The 24,585-nt window shown below is 42.8% G+C and overlaps 1 protein-coding gene across 1 annotated transcript; it reads left to right on the top strand.

The window, feature by feature from the left end:
- Window positions 1-5,654: 5,654 nt before the first annotated feature.
- Window positions 5,655-24,546, top strand: LOC118377177 (twinfilin-1-like). The gene is made up of 11 exons (XM_052512612.1): window positions 5,655-5,820; window positions 6,759-6,836; window positions 7,283-7,461; window positions 8,231-8,326; window positions 8,823-8,927; window positions 19,516-19,641; window positions 20,691-20,841; window positions 21,028-21,120; window positions 21,188-21,216; window positions 22,211-22,957; window positions 23,001-24,546. Exons 1-10 carry the CDS (start codon window positions 5,682-5,684, stop codon window positions 22,373-22,375), a joined length of 1,161 nt encoding a protein of 386 aa, XP_052368572.1. The 5' UTR covers window positions 5,655-5,681; the 3' UTR covers window positions 22,376-22,957; window positions 23,001-24,546.
- Window positions 24,547-24,585: the final 39 nt, after the last annotated feature.

Genomic DNA, 24,585 nt, shown 5'->3' with positions numbered 1-24,585 from the left:
ATGAGTCATCAGCCTAATCAAGGGTGGAGCTGAATGAGTCATCAGCCTTAATCAAGGGTGGAACTGAATGAGCCATCAGCCCTAATCAAGGGTGGAGCTGAATGAGTCATCAGCCCTAATCAAGGGTGGAGCTGAATGAGCCATCAGCCTTAATCAAGGGTGGAGCTGAATGAGTCATCAGCCTTAATCAAGGGTGGAGCTGAATGAGTCATCAGCCCTAATCAAGGGTGGAGCTGAATGAGTCATCAGCCTTAATCAAGGGTGGAACTGAATGAGTCATCAGCCCTAATCAAGGGTGGAGCTGAATGAGTCATCAGCCCTAATCAAGGGTGGAGCTGAATGAGCCATCAGCCCTAATCATGGAGCTGAATGAGCCATCAGCCTTAATCAAGGGTGGAGCTGAATGAGTCATCAGCCCTAATCAAGGGTGGAACTGAATGAGTCATCAGCCCTAATCAAGGGTGAAGCTGAATGAGTTTTTCTGCCTAGAATTTGATTTAAGGTGGACTGAGATTTTCCATCAGCCTTAAATCAATGGAGCTGAATGTTCATCAGCCTTAATCAAGGGTGGAGCTGAATGAGTCATCAGCCCTAATCAAGCTGAATGAGCCATCAGCCCTAATCAAGGGTGGAGCTGAATGAGCCATCAACCCTAATCAAGGGTGGAGCTGAATGAGCCATCAGCCCTAATCAAGGGTGGAGCTGAATGAGCCATCAGCCCTAATCAAGGGTGGAGCTCAATGAGCCATCAGCCCTAATCAAGGGTGGAGCTGAATGAGTCTTATCAAAAACTGGAGCTTTGGGCCATCAGCAGATCAAGGGTGGAGCTGAATGAGCCATCAGCCCTAATCAAGGTAAGACTGAATGAGTCATCAGCCCTAATCAAGGGGGAGCTGAATGAGCCATCAGCTGATCAAGGGTGGATGAATGAGTCATCAGCCCGCCCAAGGGTGGAGCTGAATGAGTCATCAGCCTTAATCAAGGGTGGAGCTGAATGAGTCATCAGCCCTAATCAAGGGTGGAGCTGAATGAGCCATCAGCCCTAATCAAAGGCTGGAGCTGAATGAGCCATCAGCCCTAATCAAGGGTGGAGCTGAATGAGTCATCAGCCCTAATCAAGGGTGGAGCTGAATGAGTCATCAGCCTTAATCAAGGGTTTTGAATGAGTCATCAGCCCTAATCAACTGAATGAGCCATCAGCCCTAATCAAGGGTGGAGCTGAATGAGTCTAATCAAATGTGGAGCTGAATGAGTCATCAGCCCTAATCAAGGGTGGAGCTGAATGAGTCATCAGCCCTAATCAAGTGGACTGAATGAGTCAAAGTCAGCCCTAATCAAGGGCTGAATGAGTCATCAGCCCTAATCAAGGGTGGAGCTGAATGAGCACATCAGCCCTAATCAAGTGTGGAGCTGAATGAGCCATCAGCCTAATAACTGGTCTGAATGAGCCATCAGGGGTGGAGCTGAATGAGTCATCAGCCTAATCAAGGGTGGAGCTGAATGAGTCATCAGCCCTAATCAAGGGTGGAGCTGAATGAGTCATCAGCCTAATCAAGGGTGGAGCTGAATGAGCCATCAGCCCTAATCAAGGGTGGAACTGAATGAGTCATCAGCCTTACTATTGAAAACTGGAGCTGAATGAGTCATCAGCCCTAATCAAGGGTGGAGCTGAATGAGCCATCAGCCTAATCATGGGTTGAATGAGTCATTTGTAATCAAGGGTGGAGCTGAATTCATAGCCCTATCAAAACTGGAGCTGAATGAGTCATCAGACTTAATCAAGTAGTGTTGGAGCTGAATGAGCCATCAGACTAATCAAGGGTGGAGCTGACAAGTCATCAGCCCTTCAAGGGTGTAGTTGAATGAGTCATCAGCCCAATCAAGGGTGGAGCTGAATGAGTTTTTCTGCCTAGAATTTGATTTAAGGTACTCCAGAGATTTTCACTATAGTTCTTTAAATCATGTATGTGTGTTCCATAGTACAGTTTCTTCTTCTTTTTGGTTCTGTTTAGTTACCTGATTTCTCAATGTTCTATATGTTTACCAATCTTCTGTGTTGCCAGACTTATTATATAGACTGAGACGCAGCCAATGTTTTTATGAGGCGAGAAGGATGGATGCCTATAGAAAATCAGAGACTCATGAAAGCAACTGCAGGGTGCTAAAGACTGACTTCATCAAAAACTGCATGACCTTTGATCACATGATTTTTGTAAAGTTCATGAAGTCGCAAGTCAGTACAATGTAACCATAAACACAACACACTTTGAAAGGCAGTGACCAACTGGTCACTGACTTGATAAAAGTGATCCGCTCTAACCCGCCCATTGTCCTGCCTAAGTTGGCAGCAACTCCACAATCTATGACTGCACTACTATTGCTTTACTCAAAGCATTTGACCACGTGAGGTACAGTTGACTTTAAAGGCTATGCTTAGATACTACTGTTTTGATTTGTACAGTAATTTAACATGAACTACTACTGTAATAGAACATAGATTATAATGACTAGACAAATGTATTTTTTTGCGTGATGTCACAGAAAGGATCTAAATGACACCCTATTCCCTCTGTGCACTACTTTGATCTAAAGTAGTCCACTATAAAGTGAATAGGGTGCCATCTGGGACACTCCCACATAGTGGACATGCAGACACATCCACTGTAAGAGGCTTACTGTGTACATCCACTGAGTACACTGGTCTGTTTATGATTCCCTTTCACGATTTCTGTTGAAACATTCCTTCTGAATCACAAAATGAGTTGTTCTGAATCTAAAGCATATTCTGATTAGGAGGGAACTGACATGTTTGAAAGGACTATTGAAAACTCTGTGTACTGTATGGTGGTGGACAGAGTAGTGTAGGAGTTGAAACACCAACATGAGGTATGACAGGGACAACTGGGTACTGTAGGGGAGAATATAGCTGCCCAAACTCTGACTGTACTGTATGGTGGTGGACATAGTAGTGTTGGAGTTGAAACACCAACATGAGGTATGACAGGGACAACTGGGTACTGTAGGGGAGAATATAGCTGCCAAAACTCTGACTGTACTGTATGGTGGTGGACATAGTAGTGTTGGAGTTGAAACACCAACATGAGTATGACAGGGACAACTGGGTACTGTAGGGGAGAATATAGCTGCCAAAACTCTGACTGTACTGTATGGTGGTGGACAGAGTAGTGTTGGAGTTGAAACACCAACATGAGGTATGACAGGGACAACTGGGTACTGTAGGGGAGAATATAGCTGCCAAAACTCTCACCTAAAAAGTTGTTTTTGTGTTTAATAGACTGAAATATTTATTTCAAGCTGTATTATCAGTAGGTATAAAAACAGATTTCTCCCGGGCACACTAATCAAAGTGAACAACCAAACAATGAAGTGCCTGTCATTGTTAATACACAGTCAACCGTTGACAAACCATCAGATCTTATCTATAGTAGTTTGAATATATTTGTCTATGAGTCTAACCCATTTACATGACTGTGACTGTACTAAACACTCTGTCCTTCTGCCTTCAGGAGAACAGCAGTAATAGCAGGTCTCCCTCTGGGACAGGGTGTGGTGGAGGTGCCCCACCCTGAGCACTCCTTCCCTGGGGTTAATATTACCCTGCTCTGCCTCTGTGGGTCCAGGACTACAAGAGGAGTGTGTGGAGGTAAAGCTTCAAACCACACGGCTGCTATGAATCCGAGGGGGAAATTACATGGTAGAATCTGAGCAGGTCCACTAGATTAGTAGCTGCTGAGGAAAACGTGGCAACACCCAGCGTTTTAGTTGGAATCTGTGGTGTAAAACTCCTAGGAGCTGTAGCTCTTCTGACAGTTTGAGAAAGTGTAAATCCTTTGAGGGGTTGAAGGCCTATTGCAGTATGCATGGTGTATTGGTGTTGAGCAGTGTTATACTGGATAGATAGGATACAGTTCAGATATTAGAATGAGATAGTTGTTGTTGTGACCTATTTGTTGAATGACAATTATTCATCTGTTCAATAGTAATATTAATGGATTTGATTTGTATAACAAATCAAATCAAAGTGTATTTGTCACCTGTGCCGAATACAACAGGTGTAGTAGACCTTACAGTGAAATGCCGAATACAACAGGTGTAGTAGACCTTACAGTGAAATGCCGAATATAACAGGTGTAGTAGACCTTACAGTGAAATGCTGAATACAACAGGTGTAGTAGACCTTACAGTGAAATGCCGAATACAACAGGTGTAGTAGACCTTACAGTGAAATGCTGAATACAACAGGTGTAGTAGACCTTACAGTGAAATGCTGAATACAACAGGTGTAGTAGACCTTACAGTGAAATGCTGAATACAACAGGTGTAGTAGACCTTACAGTGAAATGCTGAATACAACAGGTGTAGTAGACCTTACAGTGAAATGCTGAATACAACAGGTGTAGTAGACCTTACAGTGAAATGCTGAATACAACAGGTGTAGTAGACCTTACAGTGAAATGCTGAATACAACAGGTGTAGTAGACCTTACAGTGAAATGCTGAATACAACAGGTGTAGTAGACCTTACAGTGAAATGCTGAATACAACAGGTGTAGTAGACCTTACAGTGAAATGCTGAATACAACAGGTGTAGTAGACCTTACAGTGAAATGCTGAATACAACAGGTGTAGTAGACCTTACAGTGAAATGCTGAATACAACAGGTGTAGTAGACCTTACAGTGAAATGCTGAATACAACAGGTGTAGTAGACCTTACAGTGAAATGCTGAATACAACAGGTGTAGTAGACCTTACAGTGAAATGCTTACTTACAGGCCCTAACCAACAGTGTGATTTTTAAGTAATAAAATAGGTATTAGGTGAACAATAGATTAGTAAAGATATAAAACAACAGTAAAAAGACATTTGAAAATATCAGTAGTGAGGTTATATACAGGCACCGGTTCGTCGGACTGATTGAGGTAATATGTACATGTAGGTATGGTTATAGTGACTATGCATATATGATAAACAGAGAGTAGCAGTGGCGTAAAAGAGGGGTTGGGGAGGGGGGTTGGGGGGACAATGCAAATAGTCTGGGTAGCCATTTGATTACTTGTTCAGGAGTCTTATGGCTTTAGGGTAAAAACTGTTGAACCTGTTGGTCCTAGACTTGGCGCTCCGGTACCGCTTGCCATGCGGTAGTAGAGAGAACAGTCTGACTGGGGTGGCTGGGGTCTTTGACAATTTTTAGGGCCGTCCTCTGACACCGCCTGGTGTAGAGGTCCTGGATGGCAGGCAGCTTAGCCCCAGTGATGTACTGGGCCGTACGCACTACCCTCTGTAGTGCCTTGCAGTTGTAGGCTGAGCAGTTGCCGTACCAGGCAGTGATGCAACCAGATGCTCTCGATGTTGCAACTGTAGAACCTTTTGAGGATCTGAGGCCACATCTTTTTAGTTTCCTGAGGGGGAATAGGCTTTGTTGTGCTCTCTTCACAACTGTCTTGGTGTGTTTGGTGCTCTGTGAAAGTGTAACAATCAGTTCAATTGTACACATTCTCCTCCTCATCATAACAAAAATGAATGATTGAAAAAACTGTATCATAGAGAGACCAAGTAATAATAATAATAATGATAATATAGTAGTAGTATTCAACATTGGAACGTATCAACTACGTGCGCGTTACTGCTCCATCGTCACATGATACAGTTGATGCTGCGTGATGACATCACAGCTCGAGGCAGGTCGAGTTACTGTAGTTCGGTTTCTTCTTCCTTGTTCTTTCCCTTCAGTCATCTACCGGCCCGGGCGACCCAAAGCAAAGCAGACAGACATAATGTCCCATCAAACGGGCATACAAGGTAAATACGCACATTTTTGCTTATTGTCTCCAGCTGTTGAAACCACAACGGAATAGACGATGCAATCGTCGTCCATGACAGATTTGATTTAAAAAATATTAAAGTCATAGGGAAAAATAATGTTGTATGTGTGTCGTTCTGCATCATCAGCGAGAATAAGCAGTGCTTTCTGGTCTGTGGAAGTTGCTTCGGGCTTCACGGTGCACTGGGCGAATGAGAAGAATCTATGACAAGTGTATTCAGCGATGCGTTGTACTAATATGGTCGTGCTGCTGCGATTCAACTGAGATTGTTACGCCGCATAAACACTAGCAGTTTGTCCTCAAGCCCCGTGCTGCTGCAGCAGGCTCTGGTCTAACGCGTGTTTCAAAGGTCTTTTACAAGGGAACAAGCCGCCCATTCATCAAATGCCTAAAGTTAATCTGGGTGACATTTATGGCCAAGATGACTGTTGCCCTTTTGATGTTTGTTTGTTTTGGGGATGAGATAACGTTTGATGCAACTGTGTCGGTTTTTATGTAACAACTGACTGTCTAGTAAAATGTGGGTCACCTATTTTGGCCAGTAGGCTATCAGAGCTATCTTTATTTATCATGGCACGACAACGTGTTATACAATTACGGTACATTGAAGTCATTGCTGTTTTTGTTTTCTGCTCTTATGCGTCTTGAATACTTGACGTTCATTCTCTGTCTCTATACTATAGTCAATGACCCAAGATAGATCAGCTGCCTGTACTAATATTTTCTTGAAACCATTTTTTGATAAACACACCAATCCATATTTCATTTGACCAGTATATTCTACACTTGACTGTTAGGTAATAGGCTATCCCCCATGCTTGTGTTCCCTGAATGTCCCTGTTGTATGAATAGCCGACGTCTCTCTTGAGCCAATGTGTGTGTATAAAAAGGTGACTGCTTGCTTTGACTTCACAGCTGCGGAGGAAGTGAAAGACATCTTTGCTAAGGCGAGGAACGGAGCCTATCGCCTGCTGAAGGTCGTCATTGAGATGGGTGAGTATGTAGCCTGCCTACAGCTGATCAACTCAATCACACCTATTGATCAGAGATGAGTCCTACCCATCGCTGTATGCAACATGATCAATGGGTAAAAAGATAAGTTCAGTAGTTTGTTGATTGGTTACAACTGGTTATATTTACTGTGATGTTGAAGACATACTGTGATCTGAAACGTAGATTGTATTGTACTGAATTGTATTGCACTGTCTTGTACTGTATTGCAGTGTGCTTTATTGTATTGTACTGAATTAGTTATTACACTTCATGTCATTTGTAAGATATCTGTTGGTTGGTTGCCTTTACTGCAATCTCAGATACTGTAGATCTTACCTGAAAAGACAGACCAGATTTGATGTATGTTGATATGTACCTGTTCCCATAGTTACATATTGTATATCAGTGTAATAAATCCACCATGTCCCTCCTTGTTGTTATTCCAGAGACTCTGGTGCTGGGAGGCACCAAGCATGCGTCTAAGAAGTGGGACCAGGAGTATGATGCCTATGTGCTGCCTCTCCTACAGGAGGACATGCCCTCCTATCTCCTGTACAGGCTGGACTCTACTAACAACCAGGGATATGAGTGGATCTTCCTGGCCTGGTCACCTGACCGCTCACCTGTATGTTGATATGTTTATCTGTTTCTTTCTGACTTTGTTCATTCATCAATATATTGGTTGCGAGCAAATTCTCTTCTTTTTTGTTGTTAGTCAAGACTACCTCTGGAATGCCATAGACATGACAGTTTTTACTTCACTTAAACTACTGTTTCACCTTCTTAACACAACTGTCATGGTGTCCGTTAGGGCATTTAAAATTCTCTCTGTTTATTCCATAGTCTAATAAGCCAGAATACTGTCTACAATAAGACTCTATTTAGAGAACTATAAACCCACAGTCTAGTCCTCACTACAGGTAAAGCACAACAGGGAGAATGTAACAGGCCACACACAGTGCTGCTTTCAAACACACATCTGGTCTGTGGTTGGCTAACTATAGAGGAGGAACCCTTACCACTGGGTGAGAGAACTGTTGACTTTAAACAGGTTTTTAGATGAAGGAAAATCCTCTTATGGTTCATATAAGTATGTCAAAAGCTGCCCCCCATTTGAAAAAAGTGTTTATTTATGCTTAGCTAATGCCAACAGTTTGAAGAGACTGTTGAACAAAAAGGCTAGCTTATTGTTGTGCTAAACTAGCATATTTGTAATTCTAATGTTAGCTAGCAGGAAGCATGAACCTGGCTTCCATCCCAAACCTCAATGAAATGGTCGATGTTTCTGAGATGTCTGTATGAAATAGCATTGTGTTCTTGTTTAGATTGCAACCTACAGTCATATGTAGCCGTTAGTGCAGTACTAAAAACATGAATTCCTCCCACTTCTATAGGTTAGACAGAAGATGTTATATGCTGCTACAAGAGCTACACTGAAGAAGGAGTTTGGGGGTGGACACATTAAAGATGAAATATTTGGCACAGTGGAGGTATGTTGACGAATCTGAAGAAACTCCTCATTATTTTCTGGCTTATTGGCCTAAGTGGGCTTGCAAGTTTGGCAATAATGTTTCAAGGAAAGTCGCTGTTGGTTGCGCCATTTGTCGCTAGGTGACATCATGACATGTTTATGCTGTCCCTCATTCCCTCATGACAAATTATCCAACGCAAAACAAAATAGAATCCTTTAAGGACAACAAAAGGAACCGATTTAAATAATTAAACACCACACAAAAAATAAAGTAGATAGCTTTTTGAGAAAATGCTATTTGTGGACTTTCTTTTAATTATTAATATTATGTATGCCTTGGAGAGCTGTGGGGTCATTTAACAACAAGGAAGTGATTTAATAAATTCACTTCACTCTTTGCAGCATTGGGGGGAGGCTGGGGAGGGAGTGAAGAGAGGATCCTATATAAGCACTGCTACTCTAAATGCGAACCCTGAGCTCCAGTCCACCTCTCTCACGGTCCTCTCTCTCCCCAGGATGATGTGTCGCTGAGTGGGTACAGGAAGTACCTGATAGCACAGGCTGCTCCACAACCACTGACTGCTGCTGAGGAGGAGCTGAGGCAGATCAAACTGAGTGAGGTAGAGAGACACACACACACGCAGATGTACATACACTCTTAGGAAAAAAGGTGCTATCTAGAACCTAAAAGGGTTCTTCGGCTGTCCCCATAGGAGAACACTTTGAAGAACCCTTTTTGGTTCCAAGTAGAACCCTTTTAGATTCCTTGTAGAGCCCTTTTGAAAGAGGGTTCTTCATGAAACCAAAAAGGGTTCTATCTGGAACCAAAAAGGGTTCTCCTATGAGGACAGCCGAAGAACCCTTTTGGAACCCTTTTTTCTAAGAGTTTACACACACACACAAAATAATTTCCACAACAAAGGACTTTGCAGCTGGCACGTTTAGATTTTTTTATTTATTATTAGGCTTTAGTGGGGAGAGAGGCATCGAGCAATTCACAGCAGGCAATCAATAACAGATCAATGACGTGGAAAGATGTTTACACACTGGACTAAACAGCCCAACTTCTGCCCCAGATTCCCCTGGCTGCATGCATTCATAATAATACTATGAGGCATTTTTCTATTTATATCGGAGTGATGATGTCACACACACACGCGTTTTGATCTTCTGCCAACAATTCAAAATCCTATTTTCCCTAACCTGAACCGTAACCCTGAACCTAGCTCCTAAATCTAACCACCAACCTCTTAAAACTAACCCTAATTGCAACCCTAAACCTAACCCCTAGGGTTAAAATAGCCTTTGTCCTCATGGGGATGTGGGAAATGTCCCGACGAGGGAGAATTTTCCTTGTTCTACTATCCTTGTGGGGTATTTTGGGGATTTTCGGTCTCCACAAGAATAGAATAACCAATTTCCCCCCCCACACACACACACTCCATGAAACAAACAGTCTCAGCAGGTTGATATGGGTTGTCCCTGTAGGCTGGAGGAGACTAGACCAGATAACTCCTCTCTGCCAGTCCATTTGCTTTATTTATTAATCTCTGTATACCACATATGTCAGAGTCAAGGCCATACATCCGGCCCGCGAAAGGTTTTTTACGGCCCCTGGGATGATCTTGATTTATTATTAGAACCGCCCGCAGACCGCAGCAAGCCGGCAGCCCGCAGATCTTTTCACGCACCAATACTACATTTTTTTGCAACTGACGCATCTGAGCAGTAGGCTGCTTCATTTCAATATTTATTAAAACAGCAGTTGTCAGCATCACAGTAAAATTAACTTTCAGATACCCATCAAAAATGGCAAAACGGAAGGTGGACACTGAGAACCGGGGTTTCAAACAAGGTGGGAGTCGGAGTATTTGTTCACGGAGGTAGCTGGAAAACCTGTGTGTCTTCTGTGGGAGAAAGTGTGGCGGTACTGAAAGAGTATAATCTGAGACGACATTATGAAACGAAACACGCCTGGACAAAAACAAGAATATGGACATGGAACAAAGGCTACAAAGGCAGAGGAATTAAAACGAGGCCTCAAATCTCGACAGGCTCTGTTCAAAAGCCAAATCACAAGGCCAGGCTGCTGTCAAGGCCAGTTTTATTTTGGCAGAAGAGATCGCTAAATCAGCCCGGCCATTTACGGAGGGGGATTTCATCAAAAACTGCATGATTAAAGTTTGTGGAGTTTGCCCAGAAAAAGGCAACTCTTTTTAAATGTGAGTCTGAGCAGAAACACCATTGCCGAGAGAGTAGACCAGTTGTCCATCAATCTAAAAGAGCAGCTTGTGAAAAAGGGAAAAGATTTCATTGCATATTCCTTGGCTGTGGATGAGAGCACCGACATTTCTGACATTGCCCAGTTGTCAATTTTCATCCGGTGGAGTGGACTCCAGCCTAAGCGTGACAGAGGAGTTTTTGGCTTTACGTCCTATGCATGGCACAACTACGGGGCATGATTTGTATGAAGAGGTGTCAAGATGTGTAAATGAGATGGAGCTGCCTTGGGAAAACTCGTGGGTTTGACAACCGACGGAGCACCTGCGATGTGTGGACACAGGAGCGGACTGGTGGCGAAGATACGGGAAAAGATGCAAGAGGAAAACGCGACAGGTGAGCTGACAGCTTATCATTGTATCATACACCAGGAAGCGTTGTGCGGTAAAGCCTTGAAAATGGAGCATGTAATGAGCATCATCACGCGCACAGTTAACTTTATCAGAGCCAAAGGTTTGAATCACCGCCAGTTCAAGGCATTTCTGACGGAGTTAGAAACGGAGCATGGTGATTTGCCTTATCACACAGAGGTGCGATGGCTAAGCCAGGGAAAGGTGCTTCAAAGATGTTTCGAGTGGAGGAGATTTGTCTGTTCTTGGACAGCAAAGGGAAAGACACAACACAACTCCGAGACGAAATGTTTCTGTGTGAAATGGCTTTTCTGTGTGACATTACGAGTCATCTGAATGCAATGAACTTGCAGCTGCAGGGTCGGGATCGTGTCATCTCTGATATGTACAGTACAGTGAAGGCATTTAAAACCAAACTGACTCTGTGGGAGACGTAGCGGAAAGAAAATTTGAGCCACTTTCCCAGCTGCCAGACCATGAAAGAGAAGCTCTCTACCAGTGCGTTCCCGAGCGCACAGTTGGCTGATAAAATAGGTATGCTTGCCGCTGACTTTCGACGTGGATTTGCTGACTTTGAAGCACAAAAAGCAGGTTGGAACTGCTCGGTAACCCATTTGCTGTTGACGTGGAAAGCTCACCACCAAACCTCCAAATGGAGTTGATTGACCTCCAATGCAATGATGCACTGAGGGCAAAATATGCGGCAGTGGGTGCTGCGGAGTTCGCCCGTTTCCTCCCGACAAAATGCCCCAGCTGCGCATCCAGGCTGCTCAAACGTTGTCTATGTTTGGTGGCACATACCTGTGTGAACAACTGTTTTCTTTGATGAACTTGAACAAAACATCACACAGAAGTGACTTACTGCTGAACACCTCCACTCAATTCTGAGGATTTCCTCAGCTCAGAGCCTGGAGAACATTGATGAACTTGTGGAAAAGATGGGACACCACCAAGTATCACCCTCAACCTCAAACAAGTGAACATTACTGTGCAATCACATATTTAGAGTTTTTACTCAGTTCAAGTTTAAAAGTTAAAGTTTAATATTTGTTTTCACTGCATGTTACTTCTCCTTAAACAAAGTGTTGTTTTTGATTAATAGATTTTTGCACTTTATTTTATTGTATTTCAATCCAATTATATTTTAAAAATATTTCAGTTGAGTGGATGATAGAAAATTGCTATTATTGTTTTTTTCTTTGAAGTAAATTTAGCCCACTTTTTGCTAAAATAGAAAATATAGGCTACTGATGGTGCCTTGAATACCGGTTTCTTTCATTTAATGTTCATGTTATGGGGATTTTTATATAAAGGAAATTTGTCTTTTGTGTCTGTTGAAAATTAAAGATTACTGACAGAGCCATAAGAAAATATTGCTTTATTTATCTGATCATATTGGAATATATTTGTTAGGTTTTCAGTAGGTTCAATTAGGTTCACTAGACTATATGCGTCATTTAAAAATTTTTCAATGAACATTCGAACAGTCCGGCCCTCGGCTTGTAGCTAAATTTTTTATTTGGCCCTCCGTCCATTTGACTTTGACACCCCTGCTGTATACCCATCAGACTTCATACTAAAAGGTTTATGTAGTTCCCAACTATACATTCACACTGTAAAGCATAGTAAAAATAGCATGTGAATTTACTTCACCAAAAACACATAGCACCTTTTTTTCTGAGTGTATCTGGAACCTAAAAGGGTTCTTCTGCTGTCCCAATATTATAAAAAAAAAAATTATAATTGTATTAAATATGACAACTCTTTGAAGAAACCTTTTAATTCCAGATAGAACCCTTTTGGTTCCAGGTAGAACTCTTTGGGGTTCTATGTAAAACCCTTTTCACATAGGGTTCTGCCTGGAACCAAAAAAGGTTATCTTGTGGGGACAGCCGAAGAACCGTTTTGGAACCCTTTTTTTCCTAAGAATGTAGCTTCCTATACCGGTGGAGTGTAGCTTCCTATACCGGTGGAGTGTAGCTTCTTATACCGGTGGAGTGTAGCTTCCTATACCGGTGGAGTGTAGCTTCCTATACCGGTGGAGTGTAGCTTCCTATACCGGTGGAGTGTAGCTTCCTATACCGGTGGAGTGTAGCTTCCTATACCGGTGGAGTGTAGCTTCCTATACCGGTGGAGTGTAGCTGGAGTGTAGCTTCCTATACCGGTGGAGTGTAGCTTCCGATACCGGTGGAGTGTAGCTTCCTGTAACCGGTGGAGTGTAGCTTCCTATACCGGTGGAGTGTAGCTTCCTATACCGGTGGAGTGTAGCTTCCTATACCGGTGGAGTGTAGCTTCCGATACCGGTGGAGTGTAGCTTCCTATACCGGTGGAGTGTAGCTTCCTATACCGGTGGAGTGTAGCTTCCTATACCGGTGGAGTGTAGCTTCCTATACCGGTGGAGTGTAGCTTCCTATACCGGTGGAGTGTAGCTTCCTATACCGGTGGAGTGTAGCTTCCTGTACCGGTGGAGTGTAGCTTCCTATACCGGTGGAGTGTAGCTTCCTATACCGGTGGAGTGTAGCTTCCTATACCGGTGGAGTGTAGCTTCCTATACCGGTGGAGTGTAGCTTCCTATACCGGTGGAGTGTAGCTTCCTATACCGGTGGAGTGTAGCTTCCTATACCGGTGGAGTGTAGCTTCCTATACCGGTGGAGTGTAGCTTCCTGTACCGGTGGAGTGTAGCTTCCTATACCGGTGGAGTGTAGCTTCCTATACCGGTGGAGTGTAGCTTCCTATACCGGTGGAGTGTAGCTTCCTATACCGGTGGAGTGTAGCTTCCTATACCGGTGGAGTGTAGCTTCCTATACCGGTGGAGTGTAGCTTCCTATACCGGTGGAGTGTAGCCTCCTATACCGGTGGAGTGTAGCTTCCTATACCGGTGGAGTGTAGCTTCCTATACCGGTGGAGTGTAGCTTCCTATACCGGTGGAGTGTAGCTTCCTATACCGGTGGAGTGTAGCTTCCTATACCGGTGGAGTGTAGCTTCCTATACCGGTGGAGTGTAGCTTCCTGTATCGGTGGAGTGTAGCTTCCTATACCGGTGGAGTGTAGCTTCCTATACCGGTGGAGTGTAGCTTCCTATACCGGTGGAGTGTAGCTTCCTATACCGGTGGAGTGTAGCTTCCGATACCGGTGGAGTGTAGCTTCCTATACCGGTGGAGTGTAGCTTCCTATACCGGTGGAGTGTAGCTTCCTATACCGGTGGAGTGTAGCTTCCTATACCGGTGGAGTGTAGCTTCCTATACCGGTGGAGTGTAGCTTCCTATACCGGTGGAGTGTAGCTTCCTATAACCGGTGGAGTGTAGCTTCCGATACCGGTGGAGTGTAGCTTCCTGTGTCAGTGGGGTGGAGCTACCTGTCTCGGTGGAGTGGAGCTACCTGTCTCGGTGGAGTGGAGTGGAGCTACCTGTGTCGGTGGAGTGGAGTGGAGCTACCTGTGTCGGTGGAGTGGAGTGGAGCTACCTGTCTCAGTGGAGTGGAGTGGAGCTACCTGTATCGGTGGAGTGGAGTGGAGCTACCTGTCTCAGTGGAGTGGAGCTACCTGTCTCAGCTGGAGTGGAGCTACCTCTGCCAATATACCTACAGTGCCTTCGGAAAGTGTTCACACCCTGTGACTTTTTCCACATTTTGTTACATTACAACCTTATTCAAAAATGTATGAAAAATGTTTTTTAAAATTCTGCAATCTACACACAATAGTCCATAATGACAAATTGAAAAGTTTTTTAAAAATTATTTTTTATTATCAGATGTATTAAAAATAAGTACAGAAATACCTTATTTACATAAGTATTCAGACCCTATGCTATGAGACTTCAAATTGAGCTCATCCTGTTTCCATTCATCATCCTTGAGAAGTTTCTACAACTTGATTGGAGTCCACCTTGTGGTAAATTCAATTGATTGGACATGATTTGAAAAGCCACACACCTGTCTATATAAGGTCCCACAGTTGACAGTACATGTCAGAGCAAAGACCAAGCCATGAAGTCGAAGGAATTGTCCGTAGAGCTCAGAGACAGGATTGTGTCTGTAGGAAACCTGGCACCATCCCTACGGTGAAGCATGGTTGTGGCAGCATCATCCTGTGGGGATGTTTTTCAGCGGCAGGGACTGGGAGATTAGTCAGGATCGAGGCAAAGATGAACTGAGCAAAGCATAGAGAGATCCTTGATAAATCTGCTCCAAAGTGCTCAGGACCTCAGACTGGGGTGAAGGTTTACCATCCAACAGCACAACAACCCTAAGCACACAGCCAAGACGATGCAGGAGTGGCAGGGAAAAGTATCTGAATGTCCTTGAGTGGCCAAGCCAGAGCCCGGACTTGAACCCGATTGAACATCTCTGGAGAAACCTGAAAATAGCTGTGCAGAAACGTGTGTGCCAAGCTTGTAGCATCATACCCAAGAAGACTCTGCTGTAAACGCTGACAAAGGTGCTTCAACAAAGTACTAACACATTTTTGCTTTGTCATTATGGGGTATTGTGTGTGTATAGTACATTGATGAGAAGACAGAAAAGGCTTTAATCAATTTCAGAACAAGGCTGTCACGTAACAACGTGGAATCCAGGGTATCTGTGGACTATACTGCTTGATGTGTATACACCCTCATGACTCCATAAAAGGACAGGGTCATTCTTCTTCTGCCCTATAGGCCTATTTCATAGAGCCACCCTCACAAATACAGTAGCCTCAACCAACTGGGAAGGTTTATATTGACATCCCCTTCCCAATCACCAGCTGTGTGGGAAAGATGATTATCCACTAATCTACATGCGAGTAAAGAGGCTTTCAGATATTTATTATTCATTTGCTGAGAGACCCGTTCCTTGTAATAAGTAGATGGATGAAAAAACAGCAGCCCAATCCTTTAGGTACAAGAGATGAACAGGTCAGTGGTAATCTCATTCAGTCAAGCCGAACATGGCATGTCAGGAGTGTGAATGTTATGAGGGCTGTACTAACACATGAAGGTCAGTGGTAATCTCATTCAGTCAAGCCGAACATGGCATGTCAGGAGTGTGAATGTTATGAGGGCTGTACTAACACATGACAGGTCAGTGGTAATCTCATTCAGTCAAGCCGAACATGGCATGTCAGGAGTGTGAATGTTATGAGGGCTGTACTAACACATGACAGGTCAGTGGTAATCTCATTCAGTCAAGCCGAACATGGCATGTCAGGAGTGTGAATGTTATGAGGGCTGTACTAACACATGACAGGTCAGTGGTAATCTCATTCAGTCAAGCCGAACATGGCATGTCAGGAGTGTGAATGTTATGAGGGCTGTACTAACACATGACAGGTCAGTGGTAATCTCATTCAGTCAAGCCGAACATGGCATGTCAGGAGTGTGAATGTTATGAGGGCTGTACTAACACATGAAAGGTCAGTGGTAATCTCATTCAGTCAAGCCGAACATGGCATGTCAGGAGTGTGAATGTTATGAGGGCTGTACTAACACATGAAAGGTCAGTGGTAATCTCATTCAGTCAAGCCGAACATGGCATGTCAGGAGTGTGAATGTTATGAGGGCTGTACTAACACATGAAAGGTCAGTGGTAATCTCATTCAGTCAAGCCGAACATGGCATGTCAGGAGTGTGAATGTTATGAGGGCTGTACTAACACATGACAGGTCAGTGGTAATCTCATTCAGTCAAGCCGAACATGGCATGTCAGGAGTGTGAATGTTATGAGGGCTGTACTAACACATGACAGGTCAGTGGTAATCTCATTCAGTCAAGCCGAACATGGCATGTCAGGAGTGTGAATGTTATGAGGGCTGTACTAACACATGACAGGTCAGTGGTAATCTCATTCAGTCAAGCCGAACATGGCATGTCAGGAGTGTGAATGTTATGAGGGCTGTACTAACACATGACAGGTCAGTGGTAATCTCATTCAGTCAAGCCGAACATGGCATGTCAGGAGTGTGAATGTTATGAGGGCTGTACTAACACATGAATGGTCAGTGGTAATCTCATTCAGTCAAGCCGAACATGGCATGTCAGGAGTGTGAATGTTATGAGGGCTGTACTAACACATGACAGGTCAGTGGTAATCTCATTCAGTCAAGCCGAACATGGCATGTCAGGAGTGTGAATGTTATGAGGGCTGTACTAACACATGACAGGTCAGTGGTAATCTCATTCAGTCAAGCCGAACATGGCATGTCAGGAGTGTGAATGTTATGAGGGCTGTACTAACACATGACAGGTCAGTGGTAATCTCATTCAGTCAAGCCGAACATGGCATGTCAGGAGTGTGAATGTTATGAGGGCTGTACTAACACATGACAGGTCAGTGGTAATCTCATTCAGTCAAGCCGAACATGGCATGTCAGGAGTGTGAATGTTATGAGGGCTGTACTAACACATGAATGGTCAGTGGTAATCTCATTCAGTCAAGCCGAACATGGCATGTCAGGAGTGTGAATGTTATGAGGGCTGTACTAACACATGAAAGGTCAGTGGTAATCTCATTCAGTCAAGCCGAACATGGCATGTCAGGAGTGTGAATGTTATGAGGGCTGTACTAACACATGAATGGTCAGTGGTAATCTCATTCAGTCAAGCCGAACATGGCATGTCAGGAGTGTGAATGTTATGAGGGCTGTACTAACACATGAAAGGTCAGTGGTAATCTCATTCAGTCAAGCCGAACATGGCATGTCAGGAGTGTGAATGTTATGAGGGCTGTACTAACACATGAATGGTCAGTGGTAATCTCATTCAGTCAAGCCGAACATGGCATGTCAGGAGTGTGAATGTTATGAGGGCTGTACTAACACATGAAAGGTCAGTGGTAATCTCATTCAGTCAAGCCGAACATGGCATGTCAGGAGTGTGAATGTTATGAGGGCTGTACTAACACATGACAGGTCAGTGGTAATCTCATTCAGTCAAGCCGAACATGGCATGTCAGGAGTGTGAATGTTATGAGGGCTGTACTAACACATGACAGGTCAGTGGTAATCTCATTCAGTCAAGCCGAACATGGCATGTCAGGAGTGTGAATGTTATGAGGGCTGTACTAACACATGACAGGTCAGTGGTAATCTCATTCAGTCAAGCCGAACATGGCATGTCAGGAGTGTGAATGTTATGAGGGCTGTACTAACACATGACAGGTCAGTGGTAATCTCATTCAGTCAAGCCGAACATGGCATGTCAGGAGTGTGAATGTTATGAGGGCTGTACTAACACATGACAGGTCAGTGGTAATCTCATTCAGTCAAGCCGAACATGGCATGTCAGGAGTGTGAATGTTATGAGGGCTGTACTAACACATGACAGGTCAGTGGTAATCTCATTCAGTCAAGCCGAACATGGCATGTCAGGAGTGTGAATGTTATGAGGGCTGTACTAACACATGACAGGTCAGTGGTAATCTCATTCAGTCAAGCCGAACATGGCATGTCAGGAGTGTGAATGTTATGAGGGCTGTACTAACACATGAATGGTCAGTGGTAATCTCATTCAGTCAAGCCGAACATGGCATGTCAGGAGTGTGAATGTTATGAGGGCTGTACTAACACATGACAGGTCAGTGGTAATCTCATTCAGTCAAGCCGAACATGGCATGTCAGGAGTGTGAATGTTATGAGGGCTGTACTAACACATGACAGGTCAGTGGTAATCTCATTCAGTCAAGCCGAACATGGCATGTCAGGAGTGTGAATGTTATGAGGGCTGTACTAACACATGAAAGGTCAGTGCAGACCTTTTACATACTGATGTTATTCAATTATTATTATTTCTATTGGATAAAATTATCATTATGATAATATTATCATTATATTATTATTATTATTATTGGATATATTATTCAGAACAGTTTATTTATCTCATATCACATGGAGATTGTTTTGTTCCATGTAAGACTTTAAATGTTACCACAAGCTTTATCAATTCCTTTTTCCCCCCAAGTTAAATATGTTTTTTGTGCCTTTTTAAAAATGTATCTTTCTGTTTATCTTTTGCAAATGATTGGTGACACAAACACAACATTGTGGTAAGGATAGACTTCCTGTTATAGTAGTGAGTCTAGACCCGGGCCCTTCTCAAACCACGGCCTGGTGACCAATGTTGGGGTTGTCTTAGTGTGTGTGACACCTAATGACTGTTTTTGTTGTTATTTTAGTTCCAGACCATTAGTCTGGGCCCGGGCCCTTCTCAAACCACGTCCTGGTGACCAATGTTGGGGTTGTCTTAGTGTGTGTGACACCTAATGACTGTTTTTGTTGTTATTTTAGTTCCAGACCATTAGTCTGGGCCCGGGCCCTTCTCAAACCACGTCCTGGTGACCAATGTTGGGGTTGTCTTAGTGTGTGTGACACCTAATGACTGTTTTTGTTGTTATTTTAGTTCCAGACCATTAGTCTGGGCCCGGACCCTTCTCAAACCACGGCCTGGTGACCAATGTTGGGGTTGTCTTAGTGTGTGTGACACCTAATGACTGTTTTTGTTGTTATTTTAGTTCCAGACCATTAGTCTGGGCCCGGGCCCTTCTCAGAAAGAAAGCCTGGTGATTTAGTTAAAACAACACCAAGTGACCATGTGTGTCCGTCCGTCCAGGTACAGACAGACATCAGTGTGGACACTAAGCAACAGACTCTGACGGGCGTGGCCTTCCCTATGCAGCGAGACGCCATCCAGGCTCTGGAACAGTTCAGAGAGAAGAAGATCAACTACGTACAGCTGGTGAGTATAGTACATCATAGTGTATAGTATAGTATATCATAGTGTATAGTATCGTACATAAAGTACAGATTAATATATTACAGTACATCATAGTGTATAGTATAGTACATCATAGTGTATGGTATCGTGCATAAAGTACAGATTAACATATTACAGTACATCATAGTGTATAGTATAGTACATCATAGTGTATAGTATAGTACATCATAGATTAATATATTACAGTACATCATAGTGTATAGTATAGTACATCATAGTGTATGGTATCGTGCATAAAGTACAGATTAACATATTACAGTACATCATAGTGTATAGTATAGTACATCATAGTATATAGTATAGTACATCATAGTATATAGTATAGTACATCATAGTATAGAATAATATATTACAGTACATCATAGTGTACAATAATATAGTATAGTACATCATAATATAGTATATACTAATATAGTACATCATAGTATAGAATAATATATTATAGTACATCACAGTGTATAATAATATAGTATAATGCATCAAAGTATAGTATATCATAGAGTAGTATAGAATAATATAGGATATAATGTAGTATAGTACACCATTATAGAACAATAGATTCGAGAATATTATAGTAGAGAATACTATATACTAGTATAGAATAATATAGTTTAGTACATCATAGTATATAATAATATAGGAAAGTATAGTATCGTAGAGAGACGCCATCCCGTATCTGGAACAATTAAGAGAGAATAGAACCAACAAGTACAGCTGGTTAGTGTCAGTACTGTCTGGAGTCTCACCTCCTTTTATTAGAGCACAGAGACAGACAATCACTGTGTTGTTTCATTAGCAGTAGGTGTCTCTGACTAGCATGTTTCTGGATTCAACAATGCCATATAATTACCATAGAAGACTACAATGTGATGGCTATAACACAAACTAACTAACTGGCACCATGTTACATGAAACATGATACTCAAAGCCTTATTGTATTGGATGGTTTACATTACAAAGCTTATTGAGGATTGTTTTTTGAAAAAATGCATCATCATCTGTATCAACAGGAGATAGATTTTAGGAATGAGTGTATCAAGCAGTCCAGCACCACTCCTACAGAACTGAAGGATCTGCCCAAGAGGATCCCCAAGGATGCAGCCCGATACCACTTCTTCCTGTACAAGCATTCCCACGAGGGAGACTACCTCGAGTCTACAGGTAAAGACAACACATTAAAACATTATGAGAAGATATTACGCCATGGTTTTTTTTATACGTTGATATTATACCACACAGTCATTTTTTAGCTTGATCTACTCTTATTCATAATTGTATTATGTTAATTAAATATAATAACAATGTGTTAAGGTGGTATTTTAAAGTGGTTTCCTGTGTGTGTTGCAGTGTTCATCTACTCCATGCCGGGGTATAAATGTAGCATCAGAGAGAGGATGCTCTACTCCAGCTGTAAGAACCCTCTCATCGATACTGTGGAGAGCAACCTGAGATAGCAACCTGCACATCCAGATAGCCAAAAAGGTAAGAGCTGGGTCTTGTTCATTATATAACCTTCACATCCAGATAGCCAAAAAGGTAAGAGCTGGGTCTTGTTCATTATATAACCTGCACATCCAGATAGTCAAAAAAAAGGTAAGAGCTGGGTCTTGTTCATTATATAACCTTCACATCCAGATAGTCAAAAAGGTATGAGCTGGGTCATGTTCATTATATAACCTTCACATCCAGATAGTCAAAAAGGTAAGAGCTGGGTCATGTTCATTATATAACCTTCACATCCAGATAGTCAAAAACCTGGTACCAGATAGCTGGGTCATGTTCATTATATAACCTGCACATCCAGATAGCCAAAAAGGTAAGAGCTGGGTCATGTTCATTATATAACCTGCACATCCAGATAGCCAAAAAGGTAAGAGCTGGGTCATGTTCATTATATAACCTGCACATCCAGATAGCCAAAAAGGTAAGAGCTGGGTCATGTTCATTATATAACCAGCACATCCAGATAGCCAAAAAGGTAAGAGCTGGGTCATGTTCATTATACAACCTGCACATCCAGATAGCCAAAAAGGTAAGAGCTGGGTCATGTTCATTACACAACCAGCACATCCAGATAGCCAAAAAGGTAAGAGCTGGGTCATGTTCATTATATCACACTGTAGCTAAATGTTTTGCAACAGAACATTTAAACATGCACTTCACATTATATTAAGTCAGATAGTCCAACCATTTAATTTCTTTCATTTGGAACCTGATCTCTCGTGGACAGACTGCGTAAACATAAGGATCTGACCAAAAATACGTGGGGTTTTAGTTCTGCTTTAACCCATATTATTTGGTACCTAATTAATACCACTCAGGTTCACTGCAGTGAGTCACATGAGTGACTTTCAACAGTTTAAAACACCCCTGTGAAAATACTGTAACATTATGCCAGTGTAGACTGGATTTTTGCTGCAATGTATTTTTTATAGAGTAAGTCTAGTTTGCCCCTCCGTGATGTGATTTATTGTATTCCTATTAGTAGGAGTATCCCTACTAACTGATGCATTCTGATTCCCTCCCCTAGCTGGAGATTGATAACGGTGATGAGCTCACCGCAGAATTCATGTACGAAGAGGTCCACCCTAAGCAGCATGCACACAAGCAGGCCTTTCCCAAACCTAAAGGCCCCGCGGGGAAGAAAGGGGGGCGCCGGATCACTAGACCACCAGGGGATGGCGAAGAAGACTAATAAAACACCCCTCCATTTTAGTCCACAATGGAACATTCCACTTAGTATATAAGAACCCTTTATCTGGTTGACTCCCAAATGGCCCCCCTATTCACTTTATAGTGCACTACTGTTGACTAGGGCCTATAGGGGTCTGGTTAAAAGGAGTGCACTATATAGGGGATAGGGTTCCATGTAGGACATAGACCATTGACATGAATCCCTCCTAATGCCCTTTAACCTCATAGACAACCAGCCTGTAGACTATATGAACTATGCACACACAGACCACCACACTAATATAAGCCATGACACTCAAACCTGTGAACTTACTTACATTAGTAGCTTGTTATTTAGACAGACAGTCGGTGCTGTGTTTTCATGATGATGAGAGAGAGAGAGCCAACATTTCCCTTTAGAGCTATAATAGCTAATGATTTTTTATTTCTCATATTATTTGACAATGTTTTTAAAATATATGGTTCCTAATCCTGGTTCTGGAGAGCTGGATGTGTTTTTAAGATATATGGTTCCCAATCCTGGTTCTGGAGGTCCTGGAGAGCTAGAGGTTCTGGATGTCCTGGAGAGCTAGAGGTTCTGGAGGTCCTGGAGAGCTGGAGGTCCTGGAGAGCTAGAGGTTCTGGAGGTCCTGGAGAGCTAGAGGTTCTGGAGGTCCTGGAGAGCTAGAGGTTCTGGAGGTCCTGGAGAGCTTGAGGTTCTGGAGGTCCTGGAGAGCTTGAGGTTCTGGAGGTCCTGGAGATCTAGAGGTTCTGGAGGTCCTGGAGAGCTAGAGGTTCTGGAGAGCTAGAGGTTCTGGAGGTCCTGGAGAGCTAGAGGTTCTGGAGGTCCTGGAGAGCTAGAGGTTCTGGAGGTCCTGGAGAGCTAGAGGTTCTGGAGAGCTAGAGGTTCTGGAGGTGTGTGAGAGGAAAGACCTTGTGATTTTTCTAGTGAGCATGTGATACTGATCTGAACACTTCACCTTGTTATTAGTGCTGATTCAATGCCGACAATGTTGTAGCAATTGTATAATGCCTTGTGTAAAGTCAATCAATAGAGAATGTTGTTCCACAACCGCTAGCCCTTCAGGATCAGAGTTGAGGACTGGGTCCTATTCATGTGACACTAAATGGAGAAAACAGAGAGGGACCACCTAGACTTGTCCAATAAGAATAGCTTGTTTTCGCTTTCCGTTGATAAATGTTTGAAAACGTTTAGCTATGCTGTGCCTAATGAATAGGACCATGCTGATGTAGAATCTTGAATTGGGAGAAAGAGAGGCCATGTGTGGGTCTGTGGATGTTGTTAAGAAGCCTACATTTTACTGTATGCATCTAATTTGTACTACCACTACCATGTCCATAACAACTATATGATTACATGTCAGTCCAAAATCTAGTTAGTGATTTCTCTTTCCATGTTCTTTTACTGAAGAATGAAACATCTTATAGAAAGTATTTTTCTAGGTCTGTGATGTACTGTATGTGTGTGTGGTGTTCTGCGACTGAGAGGTCACATTCTGAATCAGTTGAATGGCAACCGTTATCTGTTTGTCGGTCTGTGTGAGAGAGAGAGTGCCTGTGTGCGTCCGGAATGGCACCCCATTCCCTATATAGTGCACTACTTTTGACCAGGGCCCATCAGAATAGGCACCCCATTCCTTATATAGTACACTACTTTTGACCAGAGCCCATCGGAAAAGGCACCCTATTCCCTATATAGTGCACTACTTTTGACCAGAGCCCATCAGAATAGGCACCCCATTCCCTATATAGTGCACTACTTTTGACCCAGGTGCCATTTCAGACGCAGACCTGTTTGTCAGGGTTGCTCGTTTGTGCATTTCACATCAGTGATATTAATCCCACATAATATGCAATGCTTTTCAACCACAATGCTGCAGGTCTTTCCCCACGTGACACTGTGTGTACGCATGTGATGTTTATTAGAACCACAACGAAGGGAAGGGACTGTGATTCCCAGGTAAAATGTCATGGAGAATCTGTCTACTGATTCCATGAAAAGGCAAACCACTATGACATGTTCATGCTGTACTAGATTACTATGGCATTATGTCATTCTGAAGGAGTCCTAGTACCTTGAAACTATCATGTTATGTAATGTCTCAAATGTTTTTTTTTTCTATGAATTAAATTGTGTAAGGAAATGAAATACATTAAAATATTTAAATTCTATTCACTAATGTGTTTCTTGCCTGATATATTATTAGTAGC

The sequence above is a fragment of the Oncorhynchus keta genome, unplaced genomic scaffold (assembly GCF_023373465.1).
Source record: "Oncorhynchus keta strain PuntledgeMale-10-30-2019 unplaced genomic scaffold, Oket_V2 Un_contig_8889_pilon_pilon, whole genome shotgun sequence".
In the NCBI taxonomy this organism is placed as follows: Eukaryota; Metazoa; Chordata; class Actinopteri; order Salmoniformes; family Salmonidae; genus Oncorhynchus; species Oncorhynchus keta.
Note: the sequence above shows the minus strand (reverse complement) of the source record. Positions and strands in the feature narration are given on the sequence as shown.

Excerpts from the sequence above, each read along its gene's own strand:
- LOC118377177 (XM_052512612.1), top strand. The coding sequence starts at position 5,682 with ATGACATCACAGCTCGAGGCAGGTCGAGTTACTGTAGTTCGGTTTCTT. Across the intron at positions 8,928-19,515 it reads GGCAGATCAAACTGAGTGAG|GTACAGACAGACATCAGTGT; the intron begins GTAGAGAGACAC and ends CCGTCCGTCCAG. Across the intron at positions 19,642-20,690 it reads AGATCAACTACGTACAGCTG|GAGATAGATTTTAGGAATGA; the intron begins GTGAGTATAGTA and ends CTGTATCAACAG.